Below are 21049 nucleotides of genomic sequence, written 5' to 3'. Positions count from 1 at the left end.
ACACCCGCCAGGGGTGTGGGCACGAGGCGGGGCGGGTGGTGCCCTAAAGGCTCAGACTGCGGACCGCACGCCAGGGCTCTCTGCTGGCATCAGCACCCTCAGGCCCACACGCCCGAAGCCGCTCCGGCCGGGTGCGCGCTCCTCCTGCGATCAGCAGATTGTGGCCAGACCTAATTAGTTTAATTACAGCCAAGGGGGCTGCCAGGCATTGGGAACAAAAAAAATACAGCAGACCCTGGCAACTCGGAGAGGGCATGACCAAGAGGCGGCGTGGGCCTCTGTGAATACCTCCGCGGGCCGGGCCCGCACACAGCAGGTGCTCAATAAGTGCCCGTTGCTATTAAGCTCCTTTAGGGCCAATAATCCAGCTGAGATCAACTCAAAGGCGGGGGGAGGGCGGCACTCCAAAAGCTACCTTCTGAAAGATGATGTCACCACGGGAAGCCGGCACAGCCTTCTGAACCAACGGGACGTCACGGGGGCCTTCGAGCAGGACCGCAGACCCATGCCGGCGGCACAGTGGCCAGGTCCCCACGGTAAACAGGCCCGCGCTCCCCACCCGCCCATCCCCTGGACACACACACACACACACACACACACACACGCCATGAACCACCCAATCAACAGGCCAGAACGTCCGTCAGAAAGCCAGCAAGACGGCCGAGGGCGGCCTTGAAGCCATAATTTGCTTACACGGTCCCGGACGGGAGACCTAAGTTCAAGTTTGTTTTGCCACTGACCCCGTGTGGCCTGGGCCAAGCCCTCCCAGTCCCGGCACAGCCATCGGCGGTAAAGACGAGGTCTCTGTAGTCGTGAATACACAGGCGGAGCCACATCTGACTCCCGACCCAAAACACAGGCCCCGGAGCACCTGCAGCCACCCCCACGCCTGCAGCAGCCCCGCCCTCTGAGGGGCAGGTCGGGGAGGCCAGCCCTCATCCTCCTACGAGGACCCTGTGACCGTCCTCCCTCACTGAACCCGCACAACGTGGCTAGGAGGTGGCGACCAGTATGGCCCCATTATACAGATGGGGAAACTGAGGCCCCAAAGCCGGTCACCACAGGTTTCAACCAGAGCATGTGGCCACGAAGACACACAGACACCCACCTGGTTCTCGGACCACCCAGCCCCCTTCACACCCCTTCACCCGGGCCGGGGCAGGCGGGTGCCCACCGACGGCTCCAGAGACCCCGGGAGGCGGCTGCACCTCGGGCACAGGGGCGGAGCCAAGCCACCTGCCACCGCCAGCCCTCCTCCCCATCCCGCCTGAACCCCAGCTGGGGAGGGGCAGCTCCAGGACCCAGTGGCCCCCCAGACCCAGCCTGTGCGATGCAGACCCATCCACCCCACGCTGTGCCCTGGTCCCCCTGCCACTTAGGGGGAAACCCGCCAGGAGCAGCAAGCCTGGGCAGCCCCTGCCATTAGCCAGAGGCGGGCACTCCCACTCCGGGCCCTGCTCTGCCTCAGCAGCCCTCCTTCTCCTGTTTGGGGGGCGGGGGGGGGGGGCAGAGGAGGGGACTGGATCTGAGACCCACTCTGTGCAGGGCCGGTCCCGCCTCGGGCTGCGGGCACTGGCAGTGCCTAAGGACGGTGCTGGCGGGGGGTGGGGGGTGGGGGGGGCGGGGGGGGCCGAAGACCAGCTGCAGGGCGGGCACCACAGGGCTCCCTCGGGCGGCCCGCCTGCTTGGTCCTGGCGGGTGAGGACTGAGGAGAGGGCGGCAGGCCCCTCAGGGCTTTGTCAGAGGCCACCTCACCCTGCCCCCTGGAGGGAGAGTCCCATCTCCTGGGAGACACAGTCAGGCCAAAGGGCAGAGGCCACGAGCCCGCCTGGAAGGCGGTGACTCACCCAGCCCCTTCCCGTCACCCAGTGAATGGCCCTTGTGCACTGGGCTCGCCCGGGGCCATGAGGAAGGGGACAGGGCAGGGAGGCAGGCCCAGGCTGGGGGCCCTCAGAGCATGCTGGGTGGGGGTTCCACGACCCCAAAAGGCGGAGGAGAGCCTCGATTCCCCTAAGTCTTGGCCAAGTTCCCTGCACAGGGCCCAGAAAGGCAGCTCCCCGGCGGAGCAGACATGTTCCCACCCAACAGCGACCACCCGGCCTCGGCCACGACAAAGCCACCCTGGAGGGCGCCCACCGGTGGCCCCAACGCGAGGAGCGAGGGGGCTCCCTTCACGCCAAGTTGCGTGGGGCCCGAGGCCGGCTCAGCCCACGGTGGTCCGGGAGGAGGCGGAGGCCGCGAGGGGGCGGCGCCCCGGACCCACCCGCTCCCTCCGCCCCGCGGGGCCCCCAGGCCGCGCCCCGGCCCCGCTGCGCCGGCCCGTCCTCCACCGCGTCCAGCCCCGGCGCGGAGGGGGATCCCCGCGACGCCAGTCGAGGCCCCAGGCGCAGCGAGCTCCCCGGGGCCGGACCGGACCCTGGCGGGCCTCCGCCTCCGGGAGCGCGAGCGGCAGCGGAGGGCGCCCGCCGGTTGGAGTCTCCCCGCACCCGGGCAGGGCCCGCGGGCGGCGGGGGCGCGCCCTCAGCTGCAGGGACTTCGGTCAACTTCGCGCCTCCCGGAGTCGCCCTCGGAGGAGCCGGCTCCCCGACCCGGGATGCGCCCCCCTCCCCGCGCCCCCGAGCCGGGACGGCCCGCGGCTGCGACCTCCGAGTGCGCGCCCCCGCGCCCGGGGGTCGGGCCCCTCCCGCGCCCCGACCCTCACCTGGGACATCTGCGGTCGGAAGTTGATGTCCTTGAGGTCGATGGAGCCGGGGGACAGGTTGTGCAGCAGCTGGCACAGCAGCACCCCGTCCCGCAGCGCCTGCGCCAGGTCGAAGGCCACGGCCGAGGGCCACACCACGCGGTGGTTGGGCGGCAGGACCTTGCAGTCGATGAGCCAGCGGCCGCACTGCCGCCACTGCTCCATGGCCCCGCTCAGCGCCGCGCGCCGGCCCAAGTGCGGCGGCCGCGGGGCATCCCGCCCGGCCGCGCCGGGCTCGGCGGCCGGGGCGGGGCTTCGAGCGGGCACCCCGGTCCCCGCCGCGCTCCCTCCGCTTCCTCCTCGGGCTCCGCGCGGGCCGCGGCTCCCGCCCACGTGCGGCCGCGGGCTGGGCTCCAGGCAGCGCGCCGGGTCCCCCGCTCACACACACGAGTCCCCGCGGGCCCCGGGCCGGGCTCCGCGCCGTCCGCCGCCGCAGCGCTCCGCAGTCGGCCCCGCCGCGCGCCGCATTCTGCGCTCGGGGCGCCCCGCCGCCGCCGCCGTCCCTGCCCCGCCCGAGACAAAGGCCCGGCGGGTCGCTCGCTCCGCGCGTCCCGGGCCTGGGCCGCCCTCGCCGCCGCCGCTTTGTTCCCGCCGCCTGCGGGCTCCGCGCTCCGCGACCCGCGCTCCGACTCCGAGGCGCAGCGGTTCTGGGCGCGGGGGGCGCGGGGGCGCGGGGGCGCGGGGGCGCGGCAACCGCCGGGCGGGGCGGGGGCGGGGCGCTGGCCTGGCCCCTCCCCGCGACCGAGCGCCGCCCCGCCCCCACTCCACTTCCTGCCCCGCGGCCGCCCGCAAAAAGTTGCGGAGGGCGGGAGCCCGGGGCCGGCCGGCCTCCTGCCAGCGGCGCCCGGACTCTGGGGAGCTCTGCGCCCGGGGCCGGCGGCCTCGCCGGTGGGCGGATGGCCGGTCGCTTCCCCGCTTCCTCCTCGTCCCGCCCCTGGAAACCCGGAGGCGCCCTTGCCGCGCTGGGCTGCTCCGCGTGGCCCTTCGGGAAGGCCCGACACTGAAGGGGCCCCCGACGGGGTGAGGCCTCCCCGCCCCTCGGCCCACCAGGCGGCCCCCGCGGGGTGACTAGAGGCCGGCGGTGCGCGGACGGGGACGCGCCCACAGCTCCGTTCCCATCCGCCCTGGCGTGGGGACCGGCAGGAAGCCCCCCCTTCCGACCCGCACAAAGGCAGGGACTCCCCTGCCTTCCGACCCAGAGGCCCGCACTGACCACTCACAGCTGCCCCGCGGGCCTGGCCCGGGGTCCGGGCTGGATACGGGAGATAAGTAACGGGGAGGGAGGGAAGGAGAGGAGGCCAGGCCGGCCGGGGCCGCGCCCTCCCTGCCCGCTGCTGGGTCCCCTGACCCCGCCCTGAACTCTTCCCCCCTCGGCCTCGACGGGAGGGGTGCGGGCGGGCTCTCCGCAGCTGGCCGCCTGGACGGGGAGGGGGGCTTGGGGACATAAAGAACCCATCTGGCCGCGAAGTGGGTTCTGACTCGGCTGTCAGGAGCCCTGGGTCCGCACCGCTGACGGATGGGCCACCCCGGAGCCCCCCTCTGAGAGGCAGGTGTGCGGCAGACGGTCTCGAGGGGCCCCCTGCCTTGGACACTTGTGCTTGAACCTGCACCTTTGTCCGCGGGGGCGGTGCTGGGCAGGCGCCAGGGCAGATGACACCTCCCCCTTCGTTTCCAACCCAGAGGGGTCCCCTGGGCCCTCTGCTCTAAGACCTGCCCCTTCCCAGACTGAAGAGGAAGCATGGGGAGGTGGGGGGAGCTGGCCCCTGAGGGCACACAGGGCCGGAGGAGGAGGAGGAGGAGGAGGAGGAGGAGGAGGAGGAGGAGGAGGAGAGTGGGGCCGAGGGGCCGTGAGCTCCCCGTGAGCTCCCCGCTCCTGTCCAGCATCCTTCCTCGGAGGAAACGGGTGTGGCACCATGGTGGCCGCGCTCAGGAAGGACTCTGCCTCTGGGTGGAAGACGCCAGCCTTGACGGAGACAAAAGCGGACCATCTCACCGCAAAGCGGGGCACAGAGCCTGAACCCCAGCCCCTCCAGCCTCCGCTCCGAGAGCCAGCTCGACCATCTTCCCCTGGCAGTGCCCGCCCCTCCCCTGCAGAAGGGAGAGCACCCACCCGGTCGGACACCCTGGGGTGAATGAATAGCACTGATTACTACCCAGAGGCTTTGCACGGTGCGTGTGGCAGAACACGGCTCCCAGCCCCTCCCTCCGGGTGCCCTCTCCATGGCGCCCCATCCACGCCTGTGTCTCTCTCCCACAGGTAGCTCCCCCAGCAAGAAAGGGGCCTCTGTCCCCGAGCCCTTGGCCTTCCTGCCTGGGCAGAGGACCAACCTGAAGGATGAGCCAGGGGCCCCACACAGGCCGGGGCAGCCAACCCTGCAGGCGGCCCTCTGCCGCCCCCTGGTGGCCGTGGGAGGCACTGCCGCCACCTGGCTGCCCCTTATTGAGTGCCACTGCCCAGCTCCACGGGAATAGTCAGCCCGCCCACTGTGTGGTCCTGAGCCAATCACAACACTTCCCTGAGTCCCAGTTTGGGGGGGGGGTGTTTTTTTTAATGTATTTTTATAATATATTTTTATTGATTACAGAGAAGAGGGAGAGAGAGACAGAAACACCAATGAGAGAGAATCATCGATTGGCTGCCTCCTGCAGGCCCCCTACTGGGGACCAAGCCCATAGCCCAGGCGTGTGACCTCCTGGTTCATAGGTCGATGCTCAACCACTGGGCCACACCGGCTGGGCGGCTTCTATTTCTCAAGTGCCAGGTGGCTGACCCAAGGGCTCTGGCTGTGGTGCCTGCAGCACAGGCTCTGGGGGGTCAGAACGCAGAACCCAGAGAACTCCATGCCCCGCCCAGAGCTGCCAGTACTGCCCTTGGCCTTGGCAGGAGGCAGCCCCATCCTGGGGCCACTCCTGGAGCCAAAGGTGGGCACGGCCGAGGGGAGGTGCCTGCTGGCCCTGCTGCCCGGCCGGACCCAGCGCCAGTGACCTGAACCCTGGGACAGTCCCATCACCCTGCAGTATACCCACGCCCCTGGCTGTCCCCCCCAACCCCCTGCCCGCCGCGCTCTGTCTGTCTCCGTGGAGCTGCCTGTTCTGGACGTTTCTATAAATGGATCAAATACCATGGGTCCTTGTGTCTGGCTCTTCTCACTCATGTTGTCCAGGACCCACAAGGACTTTATTCCTGTTTGTGGCTCATGGTGAGTGGAATCCATTCTAGGGACACATTTTATTTAAGCCAATGGATCTGAAATAGCGTCGTTTCAACGTGCAATTGGCCTGCAAATGTGCTGATGAGATATTTTACGTTCCACTTTTCAGGTTAAAGTTTCCAAAATCCACTGTGTACTTTACACTCCGGGCACATGTCAGCTGGGGCACTAAATTCTCCCCAGACACGTTTGATGGGTACTCAGGTGTCGCAAAATGTATCATCGAAGAAGGAGACCCAAATATATTTACAAGTTTGCCCAACACTGAACTGAGTATCAAACTTTAAGTTAATTAAAAATAAATACAATTAAAAATGCCGTAGCCTCACGTGGCTCAGTGGCTGCTGCCACACTGGGGGGCGAGGGGCTGTCCCCCAGCCGTGTGAAGTTGCAGAAGGCATTCGTCTTCTGTGTTGTTTTTTATTACTGATTTCTGGAGAGAGAGGAAGGGAGAGGGAGAGAGAGAAACGTGATGAAAGAGAAACATCATTGACCGGCTGCCTCCTGCACGCCCCCCAACTGGATGGGGATGGAGCCTGAAACCCAGGCATGAGCCCTGACCAGGAACGGAACCATGACCTCTTGGTTCATGGGTCGACGCTCAACCACTGAGCCACACCGGCTGGGCCGTCTTCTGTGTCCTGGCCTGTGAGGTGGGTCGGGGTCCCGTGGGATTACCGAGGAACGCAAGGACCGTGCGATGGACAGTTTTCTGCATCTTCTCAGAGTTCCCGGGGGACAAGGAGCAGACGCTCCCGTGTGCGTCTGGGGGCTGAGAAGGGCTGTGTCACACCCCCCACGGGGTGGCCATGGCCTCTGGTCTCTTCCCCACGTGACCCCTGCAGCCCTCCTGCCCCCCAGGGAGTGGCCTTTCTGACCCCACAGCTGGTCATGCTCCCCGTGTCCCCACAAAGCCTGCACGTCCCTGTACAGGGCAGTGCTGCTCACAGGAGCCAGGGGGTGGCCACAACCCGTGTCCATCGGCGGCGAATGGACAGAGCGTGGTCCATCGGGAGCCTGGGTGTCCGTCAGACCTAAAATCGAGGGCAGCTCTGACCCGGTTCGCCATGCGCTTCCGATCGCTGTGCTGGGCCAGGGGCCGGGCACGGCGGGCGGGTCTCCCGGGATCCTGTCTCCATGAAGTGTCCGGCATCGGGGCACCGACGGACAGCAGGAACGGCGGGGCGGGGGCCGGGAGGAGGGGCGTGGGGAGAGGGTGCTGGAGGGGGCAGAGCTCCGTGCGGGAGATGGGCGAGGCCTGGAGAGGATGGCGGCGGCGGCGGCTGCACAGCCGTGTGAATGCACCTCGTGCCCTGAGCCGTGCCCTCAAAAACGGTGACGGTGGCCCTGGCCAGGGTGGCGCCGTGGATAGAGTGTTGGCCCCCAGACTGAAGGGTCCCGGGTTCGATTCCACTCAAGGGCACGTATCTCAGTTGCAGGCTCGATCCCCCGGCCCCCGTCGGAGCGTGTGAGGGAGGCAACGAACTGCTGTTCTCTCTCACATCGATATTTCTCTCCCTCCCTCTCCCTCTCCCTTCCGAGTGGAAGGGAGAGGGAGAGGGAGGGAGGGAGAGCCCAGTGCTATGGTAAGTGGGGTGCTGAGAGGCCCTGGCGCGGAGGAGACAGGAGGGGACGCCTGCGGGCGATGGGCCTGGGCCGCAGGGTCTCAGACGCTTGAATGGCAGGGAGAGTCATTGTTGGAACCATGGACCCCAATGCCAACAACCTCAATAATGACATTTATTCGGTAATCAGAAGACTGTGAGCACGGACCAGAGATGAGCTACTATGAGTAACTGTCCCTTTAAGATGGGGGTGGGATCGTGTTACTGTGGCTATGTATGAGAACGCCAATGTGTTTACAGGTGAAATAATATGATGTCTGGCATCAGCTGCTGTCTATGTTCTCACAACCTGTCATTTGCTTCCTATTTTGAAATCTTTGTGTGCGTGTGAAACATGACATACAGGAAAATGCAGAAAACATTCGTGTACAGCCTAGCAGGTGTGGCTCAGTGGAGAGAGCGTTGGCCTGCGGACTGAAGGGTCCCAGGTTTGATTCCAGCCAAGGGCACATGCCCGGGTTGTAGGCTCGATCCCCAGTGGGGGGCATGCAGGAGGCAGCTGATCCATGATTCTCTCTCATCATTGATGTTTCTATCTCTCCTGTCCTCTCTGAAATCAATAAAGAAATATATATTTTTTAAAAATAAAAACATTCATGTACAGCCCAGCCGGCATGGCTTAGTGGTTGAGTGTCAACTTATGAACCAGGAGGTCACGGTTCAATTCCCGGTCAGCACACAAGCTTGGGTTATGGGCTCCATACCCAGTGTGGGCGTGCAGGAGGCAGCCGATTCATGGTTCTCTGTCATCATTGATGCTTCTATCTCTCTTTCTCTCTCTCTCCCTCTCTGAAATCAATAAAATAATATTTTTAGCCAAAACCAGTTTGGCTCAGTGGATAGAGCATTGGCCTGTGAACTGAAAGGTCCCAGGTTCGATTCCAGTCAAGGGCATGTACCTTGGTTGCGGGCACATCCCCAGTAGGACGTGTGCAGGAGGCAGCTGATCGATGTTTCTCTCTCATCGATGTTTCTAACTCTCTATCTCTCTCCCTTCCTCTCTGTAAAAAATCAATAAAATATATTTAAAAATATATTTTTAAAACACACATACATTAACGTACAGCTTAGTGCAGCGTCACAGAGTAAGAACCCTCGTATTCAGCACCAAGTCAAGAATCAGACTTTGACGAGACCCCAGAAATCCTCGGCGAGTCTTTTCCGAGGCTTACCCCCCTACATTCCCCCAAAACTCACCGATGCACTGACGTCCATGGCCCCCCCTGCATCCGCAACCGTCACACTGCCTGTGGGGTAATCTTCTTTTTGAATTGTGTGTAAACCAGCAGGTGGGCGGGCTCTCTTGCCTCAATATGATACTCGGTTTCTGTGATGCACGTGTGGGTGTTGGGGTGTGTGTGCTGCGGTTCATTCACTTTCACGCCCAAGCACAGCACTCACGTGACACCGCCCCATGCATTTCCCGATCCACTGACGGCGGGCCCTGGGGGCACTGTGGAGTCCCGGGGTGACCTGTGAGGCCTCCTGCCGCCTGGCACACCCTCGGCCGTGTGTGCGTGCACACAGCTCCTGGATGTGTCCCTGGGCATGGAAGCGCTCCATCCGGGATATGGGAGCCCTCAGACTGAGTGGAAAACGACACGTTTAGTGGAAATGGCGTGTTTTGTGGGCTGGTTTTCTTTCCTGTGGCCTGTTTATGTTGTTTTCCAAAGGGCCCGTCCGCGGCCTCGGGCAGCGTGAGACGGTGACCAGCCCCCACACGCTTGCCATCGCTGGCACTCGGTCTGGGCAATGTTTTTGCGTTGAGACTTCCTGTGGATGTGAGTGGTTTCGCGTTGTTTTGATTTGGATTTTCCTGGTTACCCTTTTTAAACTGTCGGTTTGTCTCTTTTTCTTATTAAGTCGCAGAAAAATGTTTATGTCTGACGGGAGACCTGCCTATTTATAAATGAGCGGCGGCCAGCCCCAAACCCACCTTCGTGTACTGGGCTGCTTGGCGCTCCCTCCCCCCGCCACCCCAGCCTCAGGTTCTGCCCTTAGGGGCACTACAGGGGCTTATAACAGCTTCTGTTATAAGTCCCCTTTAAATTTTTTAAAGATATATTTTTATTGATTTCAGAAAGGAAGAAAGAGAGATAGAAACATCAATGATGAGAGAGAATCAGGGATCGGCTGCCTCCTGCAAGCCCCACACTGGGATGGATCTTGCAACCCGGGTATGTGCTCTGACTGGGAATCCAACCCTGACCTCCTGGTTCATAGGGCGAGGCTCAACCACTGAGCCATGCCTGCTGGGCTTCTAGTTACCTTTTTATTGTTGTTTTTAGGACTAGTCTTCTTTCCTGTGACCTATTTGTGTACGATTTACATGCTTTGAAAGGTGTTGAAACTGGTGCACGGTCTGGCATGTGGTGGGTTTTGTACATGTTCTGTGTCCTTGTGAGGAATGAACCCCACAGCTGCGGGCTCAGTGCTCTGGGGACGTCCTTCGCGTCATTTCCTAATGAGCACCGGAGGGAAGCTTTCAACACAACTTCAGTCCCAGAAAGGACAGAGCCTCCCAGGAGCGTCACTGGACTGGGAGGGGACCTGCTGACCTGCGTGAATTCAAGACCTATTTCGGACAGTGTGCTCAGGGCAGCACTAAATTATTTAAAAAACAATTGCATCAGTTCCTAGGAGTGAGAATGCTAATAGCTAAAGTACGCAAGCAGCTGCACAAAGTACCGTCAATAAAGTGCTAGGACCAACAATGAGGTGGGAGGACCGGGACTCGGCGCACCGCTCTCCAATCCCCTCCTCCACCGGCAGGCCCCGCCCACGAGGCCCGACTCCGCCCACCGCTCGCCAATCCCCTCCTCCAGCGACAGGCCCCGCCCACGAGGCCCGACTCCGCCCACCGCTCGCCAATCCCCTCCTCCACGGCAGGCCCCGCCCACGAGGCCCGACTCCGCCCACCGCTCTCCAATCCCCTCCTCCACGACAGGCCCCGCCCACGAGGCTCGACTCCGCCCACCGCTCTCCAATCCCCTCCTCCACGACAGGCCCCGCCCACGAGGCCCGACTCCGCCCACCGCTCTCCAATCCCCTCCTCCACGACAGGCCCCGCCCACAATGCCCGCGCTCCGGCCCCGCCCCCGCTTCCAGGGGAGAGCGATGGCTCCGGCTCATCGCGCGGGCCTACCCGTCCTCGGCGCTCGGCTCGGCATGCCTGCGGCGCTGCCATGGAGACGCGGCCCTGCGGCCAACTGGCGCCGCCTGGGTCTGCGCCTCGCCCCGGCCCGGGCGTCGCGGAGACCCCACGGTGCGGGTGACAGAGCGAGCGCGGGCGGGCAGCGGGGGAAGGGGACCCAGGATGCGGGGGAGGCGATGGGGACGTGCCTTGAGGGGACCCGGGGTGCAGGCAGGGCGAAGGGGACCCGGGATGCTGGGGATGGGGATGTGCCATTGGAATCTGGTGCGCAGGCTGGACGAGGGGGGCCCAGGGTGTTGGGGAGAGGATGGGGACGTACCTTGGGGGATCCGCGGCGCAGGCAGGGGAGAGAGGGGGGACTCTGCAGCAGCCCAAGTGAGCAGGGCCTAGCGATAGGGGGGAGGGGGCACGGGCCTTCCAGAAGGAGAAATGAACTTGCATGGCTGGGAAGGCATCTGAGGGGCTGGGGTGGGGGGGCGGGGGCGCTTCCCTGTCTGGTTTCCAGCTGACCTCAGGTTTCTTTCCAGGGCCTCCCATGCCTGGAGCAGGAAGAAGGCGCTGGTGCTGGTGAGGACCAGGCGGCCCTCAGCCTGCAGCCGAGGTAACCGCCCTCCCCGGTCGGGCTGGCCTGGGAGCAGGCCCGGGGGTCCTGTGCCTTTTGAGGTTCTTAAGACTTGCTTCAGCCCTAACCTGTTTGGCTCAGTGGATGGAGCGTCGGCCTGCAGACTGAGGGGTCCCAGGTTCAATTCCGGTCAAGGGCATGTGCCTTGGTTGGGGGCACATCCCCAGTGGGGGGTGGGTGTGCAGGAGGCAGGTGATGGGTGTTTCTCTTTCATCATTGATGTTTCTGGCTCTCTGTCCCTCTCCCTTCCTCTCTGTGAAAAATCAATAATACATTTAAAAGAAAAAAAGAAAAAAAAGACTTGCTTCACTGATATAGACACTCACGCTCCAGTAAGCCGTGTGCCAGGACACCCCACCCCTTAGCTAGAAAGAGGACGAGGATCAGGCTCCCAGGACGGCCGAAACGGGAACCATGTGGGCAGCTGGGTTTCGCACCGACCCCGGGTTCAGATTCTGGGTCACAAAGCCTGCCACTGCCCCCCGACCCCTGACAGTGTGCTCTTTCCTGCAGGACCACCTGGGGGAAGCGCTGCGGACGAGCCTGACCAGGAGCCCCGAGCAGACGCTGGCTCCACACCTGGCGGCGCCCCCATCACCCCGCTGCGCCGAGCCGCCCCAGGCTCCCGAGGGGGCAGGCGGCCATGGGCGCTGCCAGGGACTTCTGTCGAGCTGCACAGTGCCCTTTCGGTGGGCACCTCTTTTCAAGTTAAGTGGGCCAAGGCCTGGTGTCAGCATCGCAGCAGACACTTGACGAATCCCCCCCCTCCCCCACCCCTCAGGTAGGTGCCTGGTCCCGGTCAACGCCACACCCAACACAGTGCACACAGCTGTCACCGGAGCCACGCTTACCCGCTTGTCCTCTCACGGAAGGTCTTAGGTCTTCAGAATGCTCAGCGGCTCCTCTCCAGTGTCCCCGCACCACCCTCGCCAGGGTGCCGCCCCCCAACTGCCCGAACCCTCGTCTCAACCATCACATTAAACAAGGAACCAACCCTCAGACCCGCAGCTGGAAAGGGTGCGCCTCGGAGCGGTCGGTGCAGCCGCGAGGACCAGCCCGGCCACAGCTCAGGAGCGGCCCGGGGCGCTGGCCCGGGATGAGCGGCCGGGTCCCGCTGGCGGAGAGAGCCCTGTCCGAAGGCCACGCCCGGCGGCGGTACAGGGACACCTCCCTGCTCATCTGGCAGCAGCAGCAGCGGGAGCTGGAGTCGGTGCCGCCCGGGACCTACCTGAGCAGGAGCCGCAGCATGTGGTACTCACAGTACGGGAACGAGGCCATCTTGGTCCGAGACCGAAACAAGCTCGAGGTCTCCCGGGACACGGGCCAGTCCAGGTTTTGCTCAGTGATGTGACCGCCCTGTGCGAACCGGGGCCCGGGTGCCCGCGTGAGCGTGGCCGCGTTCCCGCCAGCTGCCTGTGGCTTCCCAGGCCTCACGGGGAGGCCGAGTAGTGAACGTGAGGACCCAGGTTCCGAGCCCCAGGTTCCGAGCCGCTGGGCAGTGTCGTGCGGCTGGTCGGCTGGCCTCCAGCTGTCCGGGTGCTGCGGGCACAGCAGGCCCGGGCACCCCGCTGGGTGTGCTTTTCATATTCGAGAAACCAACCAAGAGGGCACCCTGCTTACCAACAACCTGTCCAAGCTTGGGAGGTTGTGTTTGCTTTCTTGTCACTTTAATTACGGTGACATTCAATATTATATCAGTTTCAGGTAGTGGGTTTTTTAAAAACATGTTTTTATTGATTTCAGGGAGGAAGGGAGAAGGAGAGAGAGATAGAAACATCAATGATGAGAGAGAGTCATGGACCGGCTGCCTCCTGCACGCCCCCTACTGGGGAGCAAGCTCACAACCTGGGCCTGTGCCCTGACTGAGAATCGAACCACGACCTCCTGGTTCATAGGTCGAGGCTCAACCACTGAGCCCCGCCGGCCGGGCGGCTGGAGGTTACTTTTATGTCCACTTCTGCCTGGTGACGAATGATCTAGCAAAAGGTGAAGGAGAAGGCATCTCCCGGTGGGAAGTCTACCTGCAGGACCAGGATGTCACGCACAGGCCAACACAGCTGCCTTTGAACCTAGTCGCCGGAATGGTCGGAACAACGTACCGGCTCCCGAACACATGAAGACTGCGGCCAGCGCGTCCCGTGAACAGTGAGAAACCGGGAAGCACCTTCCAGTCGCCCCAGTTCCTTGCGGGCGGGGCCGGGACATCAGGTTCCGGACGGACAGTATCAGCGGGGCCGAGGCTGCTGCCCCGCCATCCGCAGCGCCCGGTGCTGGTCCGTCCCGCGGCTGCTGTGTCACGTCCGCGTGGCTGTGCGCACGGGAAGGACCCTGCCGAAGCCGGTGGTTCTTTTCTCAATAAACACCCTTCAGGGCTCTGCTCGCTCCTGTTTCCTGTTGGTCCGTGATGTTTTCCTTGGCTTTTGCTTAGTGTCTCATGATGGCTAACCCCCAACACAGAAACCTGGACGGCGAAGCCACAGTAACACCCCACCCCCCAGAGACGCACAGCCGCCGTCCCGCGGCCACACCGTCCGCAGTCACCTCCAGGCGGCGGCCCCCGGGCACCGTTTTGGACTTTCCTCCTTGCTCAGCTGCGCAGATGCAGACGGTGTTGACATGGCCCCCGACGGGCAGCGCGGGGGAGCCCCGTGGGCGGGCAGCGTCTTGCTGTCACCGTGCACGCCGCATGCCCTGCGCCTCCCTGGTCGGCCGACATGGAAGGGGCGCTGTGGGGTCACCCCGCTTCCCCAGACGCTCCTGTCCAGCCCAGGCCTGGTCCCTGCTGACGGTTCTCGGCCACATGCTGCCTGTCGCCGCCCGGCGCTGGAGGGAAGCCTGTCCCTCCTGCACAGCGAGGCCCCTGCGGGCAGGGCGCCGTCCTGCTCGGGAAGAGCCCCTTCATGACGCGCCGGGAGTGCCTGCGCCCACGGCCCTAAGACTGGGTGGTGCTGGGTTGGCCCGGCATGGAGGCGGCACCTGGGGGTCCGCTGGCCACGGCCGGGGTCTGCATGGGCCGGTGTGCAGGTGACCGAGCCCTGGGGCACACGGGCACAGCTGCCTGCCTGAGGGGACACGCCGCCCGTCCTCGGGGAGGGCTAGGTCTGGACAGGCGAGTGTGGGTGGGACCGGCCAGGGTGCCCGCCAGCGCCAGCCCGGGAGTGGGATGCCTGGGGCCGGGACTGGGGCCAAGAACCTTTTCCGGGCTGGCCAGGTTGTCCGGACGCCTCCTGCATTCCCCACTGGAGGGAGCGGGAGCCTCGGCCCGTAAACCGTCTGGGCTGACGTGGCGTCGGGGGAACATGTGCTGGGCCTGCGGGACGTGTGTTTGAAGCCTCAAGTCCTGGGAACCTCAGGAACCCCGAGTGCAGACAGAGGCGCAGGAGGAGCAAGGACTGGGCGGTGGGGGAACCCGCACTCTAGGGGGCGGGCGTTCCAGAGGCCCCTGGACGGGTGCCTCGCCGGGCTGAGGGGCGGAGTTCCGGGCGCAGCTGGGGGTGTCCAGCTGGGGGTGTTCCCGCCTAGAGCTCCAGGCCAGGGGCGCCAAGGGGCGTGCTCCCGCCCCGACCACAGGAAAAGGCACACGCGGCACCTCCGTTTTTGTTTTTTTGCTTTTATTATGAAAACAAAACAAATGCCCCAGGAGAAGGGTCCATGATTACCAGCACATCAGCGAACTTCCTACCATTTTATTCCGTGGTGTGGAGGCCAGCGTTGCAGTAAACAAGCTAAAACTACTTACAATGGACTCATTTTCAGTAACTGACATTTACAGGAATATACTAGAAACGGCACTAAAAAGTTTAAGAAAAGGTACGATAAACTCGCATGCACATCATACAGAAAAGTAACGTTTTAAATATAAAAAGGAAAACTTCGGGAAGCGTCAACGCGAGGGGGGAGCAGCCCCGCTCTGGACGCCACGCGGGGGCTGCTTTTCCCCGGACGACGGTGAAAGACGTGAACCCGCAAAAGAACAAACCCAAACAGAAAGGCAACGTATCTTACAGCACGCGGTGAGCAAGGCGCGTCCTGCCGCAGGAGCGCCCCGCCCTGAGCCTCGAGGTCACGGTCTTACATGCGGGAACTTCCCTTAAAGGCTCAGGCCCCTCGCTCCCCGCCCGCAGTGCCCCCCCGCCCGCCCGCCCGCAGTGCTCGGTGCGGGAGCCACCCCGCCCGGCCAGCTGCGGCCTCCCCGGCAGAGGGGCATGACCAACACCCACGGGTGAGCCGAGGCTGGAGGAGGGGCCCAGACGCGAGAGAGACGGCTGTGCAGTCTGGACGGAAAGCCGCAGGGCCTGCAGCACCGATGAGCCACTCGGCTCGGCAGGAACGGCGGCCGGGGGAGGTCCGAGAACCCGCTGTCTCGCCCAGACGGCTCCCTCCGTGCTCAACTCGGGGGCCAGGCGCTCCTCCCGCCGGCAGCTCCCCCGGGTGACCCTTCGCTCCCCACGCGGGGCTGGTGCTCCACGGGAGCCCCCAGCATCACCTGGGCTTGTGGGCGCTGCGCGCACCCAGGAGACGCTGCTGGCCCAGCGGGCACTGGCTCCTCGGTCGTAGGTTAAATGTGCCACCAAGGCCTCTTTAGAATAAAAACACTTTGAAAAACTAGGGAAACTTTAAAAATGGCAAGTTTTAAAACCCACTGATATATTTCTTATAAACAAAACTTAAAAGTTTAACAAGCTGGCTCAGAACTCACCAAGCGTCGGGGTCCCCAGCAGTAAGGAAAATGGAACTGCACCCCGCCCTCAGCAGAGCGCGGACCCACCGCCCAGAGCTGATGTGGGCGGTTCTGTTAGGGCGCTGCTGGGGAGCCCCACCCGCCCAGACCAGCACCCCGCTGCACCTCCGCACCCGCGCAGGCGGGGCCCCGGGGCTGCCTGGGAGACGCCCGCCTCAGCCATTTCTGCTGAATGGAAAAGGCTTGAGCGGGGGCCCTGTGAAGTCCTGGGGGGGCCTCCTGGAGCCAGAGGCTCTTTGACCCCCAAGAGCGGCTGGAAGACGGCATGGGGCAGCGGGGCGCAGTGCCCCCCCAGGCGGCCTGGAGGTGAGGGGCCGCATCCAGGGCCGGGCCGGGGCGGGAAGGCCGAGCGTGCACTCACGGCCGGAGCCACGCTGCTGGGGACCCAGGCGGGCGGTGCGGGCATCCCCGCGCTCACAGGCCTCCGGGAGCCTCCGGGCAACACAAAACCAGAACATACCTTCCGTTAGACTCTGTATATTATTCCTCTTTTCTTTACAATAGAAAGTTAAAAATCAAGACTTAGATTTACTATACACTTTCCCCTCGGATTACAAAGTTTATATTATATAGCTGGGGTTCCCTAAACCGGCTTCTTTTCAAACAGTCCTAGAGAGACCGGGGAGTACAAAACGACTACACGAGCAGGGGACCGGCGTGCTGCGGCGGGAGCGCCTGGCGCGTCTCCGGGGCCACACAGAGTGCCCCCCCCCCCCCCCGCCGGGCGGGCGCGCAGCACCGCAGCGACGTAGCACCTGGAGCGCCTGGGCTCCGCAGACCAGGAGGCCTGCGTCTCTGCTGTTTTTAATGCGTTTCTTTTCTGTTTTTTAAAAAAATGACCAATGGTGTTAATAAATAAAGTATTCATATGTACACGAGAGTGGGGCGACGGGTCTGGAGTGTGCGGCCGCGGCAGCGCTGACAAGGGGGGACACGCAGGGGGGACTTTCGTAGAAAATTGCTGAACCTTACAAAAAAGTCTCCTTTTTTTATCTTTTCTTTTTTTTTTTTTTAAGTTGAGGTAAAAGTTTCAGTGTATGAAACCTGCACACGCAGCCACGGGACCCCCCGGGAGTTCCTGGCGTCACAAAGGTCAGAAAACCTCACAGCCCCTTCCACGCCGCCCCTGGCTGCCCCCCTCTCCCCCCAAAGCTCAGTCGGAGCCACAAGGACCCCCGCCTGGCCCCGCGCCACTTCCCACGCGGGCCCCCCGCCCTCGGCCCCTGCAGGAGGCGGCGGCCCTGGGACACGGGCGGACGGGAATACAGAACCCTTCGGAGACGGCGCCCAGGAGGCTCCGGGGAAGGGGGTGCGCAGGGCCGCTCCGCCGCCACCGTCCTCGCTCTCCTCCGGCCGCCAGGCGAGCATCTAAGCTGTCACCTCGGAGCGATCGGACTCAGACGCACACGAGACGACCTCTGACCTAGGAAAGCGACAACGGAGGAGGCCGGAACCCTGGATGAAAGAGGACCCTGCGCAGCGTGAACAGAAGTAGTATATTGACTGTGGGGGGGGCGCTGCGGAGGTCGGCGCGGGCGCGGGCGCGGGCGGTGGCCGCGGGCGGAGTGGCCAGGCCCGGCCGCCTCACTCCGAGTCGCTGCTGTCCGAGCTGGACCCGCTGGAGCTGCTGCTCGCCGACTCCGAGGAGCTGCTGCTGCTGAGCCGGGAGGGCCCTCCGGGGGGCGCCGCGCCCGATTTCTCTGGGGGAGACGCAGCGGGTGAGAGGTTGTTCCCGTGCCCCTGGATCGCCCCACTCCCCGCCACACGCTCCACCACGCCGTCACCCGCACAGCTTTTGCAGCACATCCACAGTTTCACACCCCACTGTATGCCACGGCCCACCACGCCTCGACCCGGTCACTTGGTAAACGTGTCCACGTGTTTGTGGGAGAGGAGGGAGCGTTAATGAGGCTGCGGTCTCGGGAGCCATCTCTGTGGATCTGTCCCGGCTCCCGGCACCGAGCTCCCGAGACCCTTGGAACGCCCGGAGGGTAAGAATGTCTTGTTATTTATAAGATCCTTTGGGTCACCCCCGAGTTTATGCTAATGAGTGACTGGCTGGGGCCCCCAGATGGCCGCAGGATGGAGCTGGTCACCAGGAGGACCAAGCCATTTAGGGGGCAGGAGCTTGGAGCCTCATCCCACGCGGGGTGGGGAAGCACATGGAGCTGGAGGGTGGCCGCCCGAGGGCCAGGCAGCGTGTGCCCCCCCCCCCCGCCGGCTGCCATTCCTGAGGCACTCCCTGTATCAGAGCCCCGAGCGGAGGGAACGCGCTCTCCTGAGTTCTGCGAGCCGTGCAGCACGTGACCGAATGGGGGGGGGTCTCAAGAACCCCCGGGGTGCAGCCAGCAGGTGGGTCAGCGCTGCGGGAGGCCAGGACCCGCACCTGGAGTGTGCGGTGGGCGGGCTTGTGGGCCGAGGCTCGCTCTAGGGGTCTGCACTAACGCTGAGGACAGTGCCAGCCTGGACTGAGCTCCTGGGCGTCCCGGGGGCGGAGACCGGACGACTGGCTGGGACACCCCGCCCGCCGGGCGCAGGGAGGCTGGGGAGTGAACAGAGCGCAGATGGGGGACGTGTGTGCTGCTGTCACTCAGAAGTTACTTAGGAAAAATATGCAAATAAATAAATAACAAAATAAACACCTGCAGCTCAGAGGCAGTAAGACCATCTCGTACCCGAGACGGGAAAACGAACCCAATCTGCCCGAGGAGCTGATGGGCTGTGGTGGGCGGGGCACCCCGCCCGTGACACAGAGATGCTGCCCGTCAGTCAGGGGCGCAGGCGGGCGCAGGAGCCGCCGCTCTGCCCGCCCCAGGGTGACCCAAGGGGGCCTCCAGCCAGCCGAGCGGGCGGGCGCCAGGCAGCAGCTCAGAGCTAGGAAATGGGGCCTCGTGACGTGGTGGAGCCACCACCTCAAGCCTGGTCTGCGGCCACGCCCTCCCGGCCCCGGCCGGCGGCAGCGCCGGTACCTTTCTTGGCGGGCTTCCTGCTGCTCAGCTGCCCGCTGACGTCCTGCAGCCGCTTCTCCAGCTCCTTCTTCTTCTCCTGCGCCAGCTCCTCCTTCGACTTGGCCGCCTGCTTCTTCCCGCCGGCGGCTGTGGGCGAGGCCGAGGCTGAGCCCGTCGGTGGGAAGAAGCAGGACCCGAGCGCACCCGCCTGCCCACCTCTGTCCCCAGCCGAGCACCAACGGGCCAGGGGCTGCGGGCGCGGGGCTGCGGGCGCTCCACCTGGACTGCGGGGGAGTGGGGGGGTGGCGGGGGGGGGGGGCCGTGAGGCCGCGCTCCGACTTACAGAACGGCCTCCGCTGCTTCTTCTGCAAACAGGACTTGACGTAGCGCTCCAGCTCCCGCAGCGTGGTCGGCTTCAGGGTCTCGAAGTCGATCTCGATCTCGTCGGGGTTGGAGTCCCGGAGCGAGGGCTCCCGCGACTGGATGATGTGCACCACCCGGCCCAGCTTCTCCCCGGGCAGCCGGTTGATGTCCAGGCTCAGCTGGCGCTTCTCGTCGTAGCTCATGGGCAGGCCCTCCTCCTCCTCCTCCGAGTCGTAGGAGGCCGACGCCTGCTTGCCGCCCTTCTTCGGCTGTCTGAGCAGGAGGCAGAGAGCGCGTGCGTGGAGCCCGTCCCCTTACCGCCCCTCACCTCCATGGAGCCCCTGTCCCTTGTCCCCCACTCCATGGAGCCCCTGTCCCCTTACCCCCCCCCATACACCTCCATGGAGCCCCTGTCCCCTTACCCCCCCCCCATACACCTCCATGGAGCCCCTGTCCCCTTATTCTCCCCCACACACCTCTATGGGCCCTCCCCGCCCCCTCCTGTCTGGCTCCGTCCTCTCCAGCCCAGGCTCTTACAGATGGGCATGCCGCCCCAAGTGGTGCCCCACGCAGAGGAGCCCGGCTGGCTGCCCGAGGGCTGCAGGGACACAGAGAAAGACCCTGCTCCTGAGGTGGGAGCAGAGGCTGCCCCGCCGGCTGGGTCCCAGGCCTCACCCAGGAAACAACTGGCCACGCGCCCCACAGGCACCTCCGACCCAGCAGGCCAAGCACTGGCCTCTACCTGCGCCCCAATCAGCCACAGGAAGGCGGCTAAGGGGACGAGGGGTAGACAGAGGGGACCCACAGGGCATGATGCACGGGGAACCGAGACCCAGGTGCACCAACAATGACATTAAATATAAGCAGTCTAAACACACCGACTAAAAGGAAAAGACGAACAGGTTGTATAAGAAACAAGACCTGCCCTGGCCAGTGTGGCTCAGTGGATAGAGCGTCGGCCTTCGGACTGAAGGGCCCCAGGTTCAATTCCGGTCAAGGGCACATGCCTGGGTTGTGGGCTCGATCCCCAGTAGGGGACGTGCAGGAGGCAGCCAACCAATGATTCTCTCTCATCGTTGATATTTCTCTCTCTCTCTCCCGCCCTCCCTTCCTCTCTAAAATCAATAGAATATATTTTAAAAAAACAAAGAAACAAGACCTGCCTTACATGCTATCTACACAAACCCCACCCTAAACATAGAGACAGAAGTGGGTTAGACGTAAAGGGGAGGAGGGGGAACCGACCGTGCGAACACCGATCAGAGAAAAGCGACAGGAGCTGCGTTACTTCAGACAAAGGGGACGTCGCCAAGAGGAACGTCCGCGGAGAAAGAGGGGCGCCGCGTGAGGGTCACAGGGCCACCTGGCCACGGGGACGCCGCGGCCCGCGGGCGTGTGCGCCCGACAGCCAAGCTCCCAAACACGGAGGCAGAATCCACCAGGAAGGAAGGGACGTGGGAAAGCCACAGCTGGAGCTGGAGGACCCGGCTACTTCCTCTCGGCCATTAACACCACGAGCCGGTCGGCAGGAGCAGACGGCCGGACAACGACCCCAAGGCCAGCCTGACAAGGTTCTGCCTGTGGGGTGCTCTGTGTTTCTTCCTGACTGCCAGCCACTCGGCAGCAGAGAACACACCTCCTCCA

General features: G+C 63.9%; 4 protein-coding genes across 10 annotated transcripts in view; 2 read left to right on the top strand and 2 right to left on the bottom strand.

Annotated features, from left to right (window-relative positions):
• The window catches only part of VAV2 (vav guanine nucleotide exchange factor 2), a 103858-nt gene extending 100488 nt beyond the window's left edge, over positions 1-3370 (bottom strand). For both annotated transcript variants that reach the window (XM_079790016.1, XM_079790015.1), the window contains exon 1: positions 2702-3370. In XM_079790016.1, coding sequence (XP_079646142.1) covers positions 2702-2905 — 204 coding nt within the window. In that variant the 5' untranslated portion in view covers positions 2906-3370. The remainder of the gene's footprint in view (positions 1-2701) is intronic.
• Positions 2904-5760, top strand: LOC307111112 (uncharacterized protein; the record flags this gene model as incomplete). The annotated part of the gene is made up of 2 exons (XM_079790795.1): positions 2904-3760; positions 4622-5760. The coding sequence occupies 2 exons, from the start codon at positions 2904-2906 to the stop codon at positions 4755-4757; spliced, it is 993 nt and encodes a 330-aa protein (XP_079646921.1). The 3' UTR covers positions 4758-5760.
• A 4927-nt stretch (positions 5761-10687) lies between these two features.
• On the top strand, positions 10688-13733 carry BRD3OS (BRD3 opposite strand). 4 transcript variants are annotated; one of them, XM_079790043.1, is made up of 4 exons: positions 10688-10842; positions 11259-11332; positions 11867-12042; positions 12135-13733. In XM_079790043.1, the coding sequence occupies exons 1-4, from the start codon at positions 10763-10765 to the stop codon at positions 12702-12704; spliced, it is 900 nt and encodes a 299-aa protein (XP_079646169.1). In that variant the 5' UTR covers positions 10688-10762; the 3' UTR covers positions 12705-13733. The 4 variants fall into 4 exon arrangements, with proteins under 4 accessions (XP_079646169.1, XP_079646168.1, XP_079646170.1 ...); XM_079790042.1 differs by having other exon boundaries at positions 10688-10848; XM_079790044.1 differs by lacking the exons at positions 10688-10842; positions 11259-11332 and adding an exon at positions 11353-11489 and having other exon boundaries at positions 11867-12134; positions 12226-13733.
• Positions 13734-17528: 3795 nt separating this feature from the next.
• Positions 17529-21049, bottom strand: part of BRD3 (bromodomain containing 3) — a 22033-nt gene continuing 18512 nt past the window's right edge. For all 3 annotated transcript variants that reach the window (XM_079790017.1, XM_079790019.1, XM_079790018.1), the window contains exons 10-12: positions 19386-19678; positions 19064-19189; positions 17529-17794 (exon numbers count right to left, since the gene is read on the bottom strand). In XM_079790017.1, the coding sequence (XP_079646143.1) occupies positions 17679-17794; positions 19064-19189; positions 19386-19678 (535 nt within the window). In that variant the 3' untranslated portion in view covers positions 17529-17678. The remainder of the gene's footprint in view (positions 17795-19063; positions 19190-19385; positions 19679-21049) is intronic.

This window comes from Cnephaeus nilssonii (assembly GCF_951640355.1).
Source record: "Cnephaeus nilssonii genome assembly, chromosome: 14".
In the NCBI taxonomy this organism is placed as follows: domain Eukaryota; kingdom Metazoa; phylum Chordata; class Mammalia; order Chiroptera; family Vespertilionidae; genus Cnephaeus; species Cnephaeus nilssonii.
This window is presented reverse-complemented; position numbering and strand designations above follow the sequence as displayed.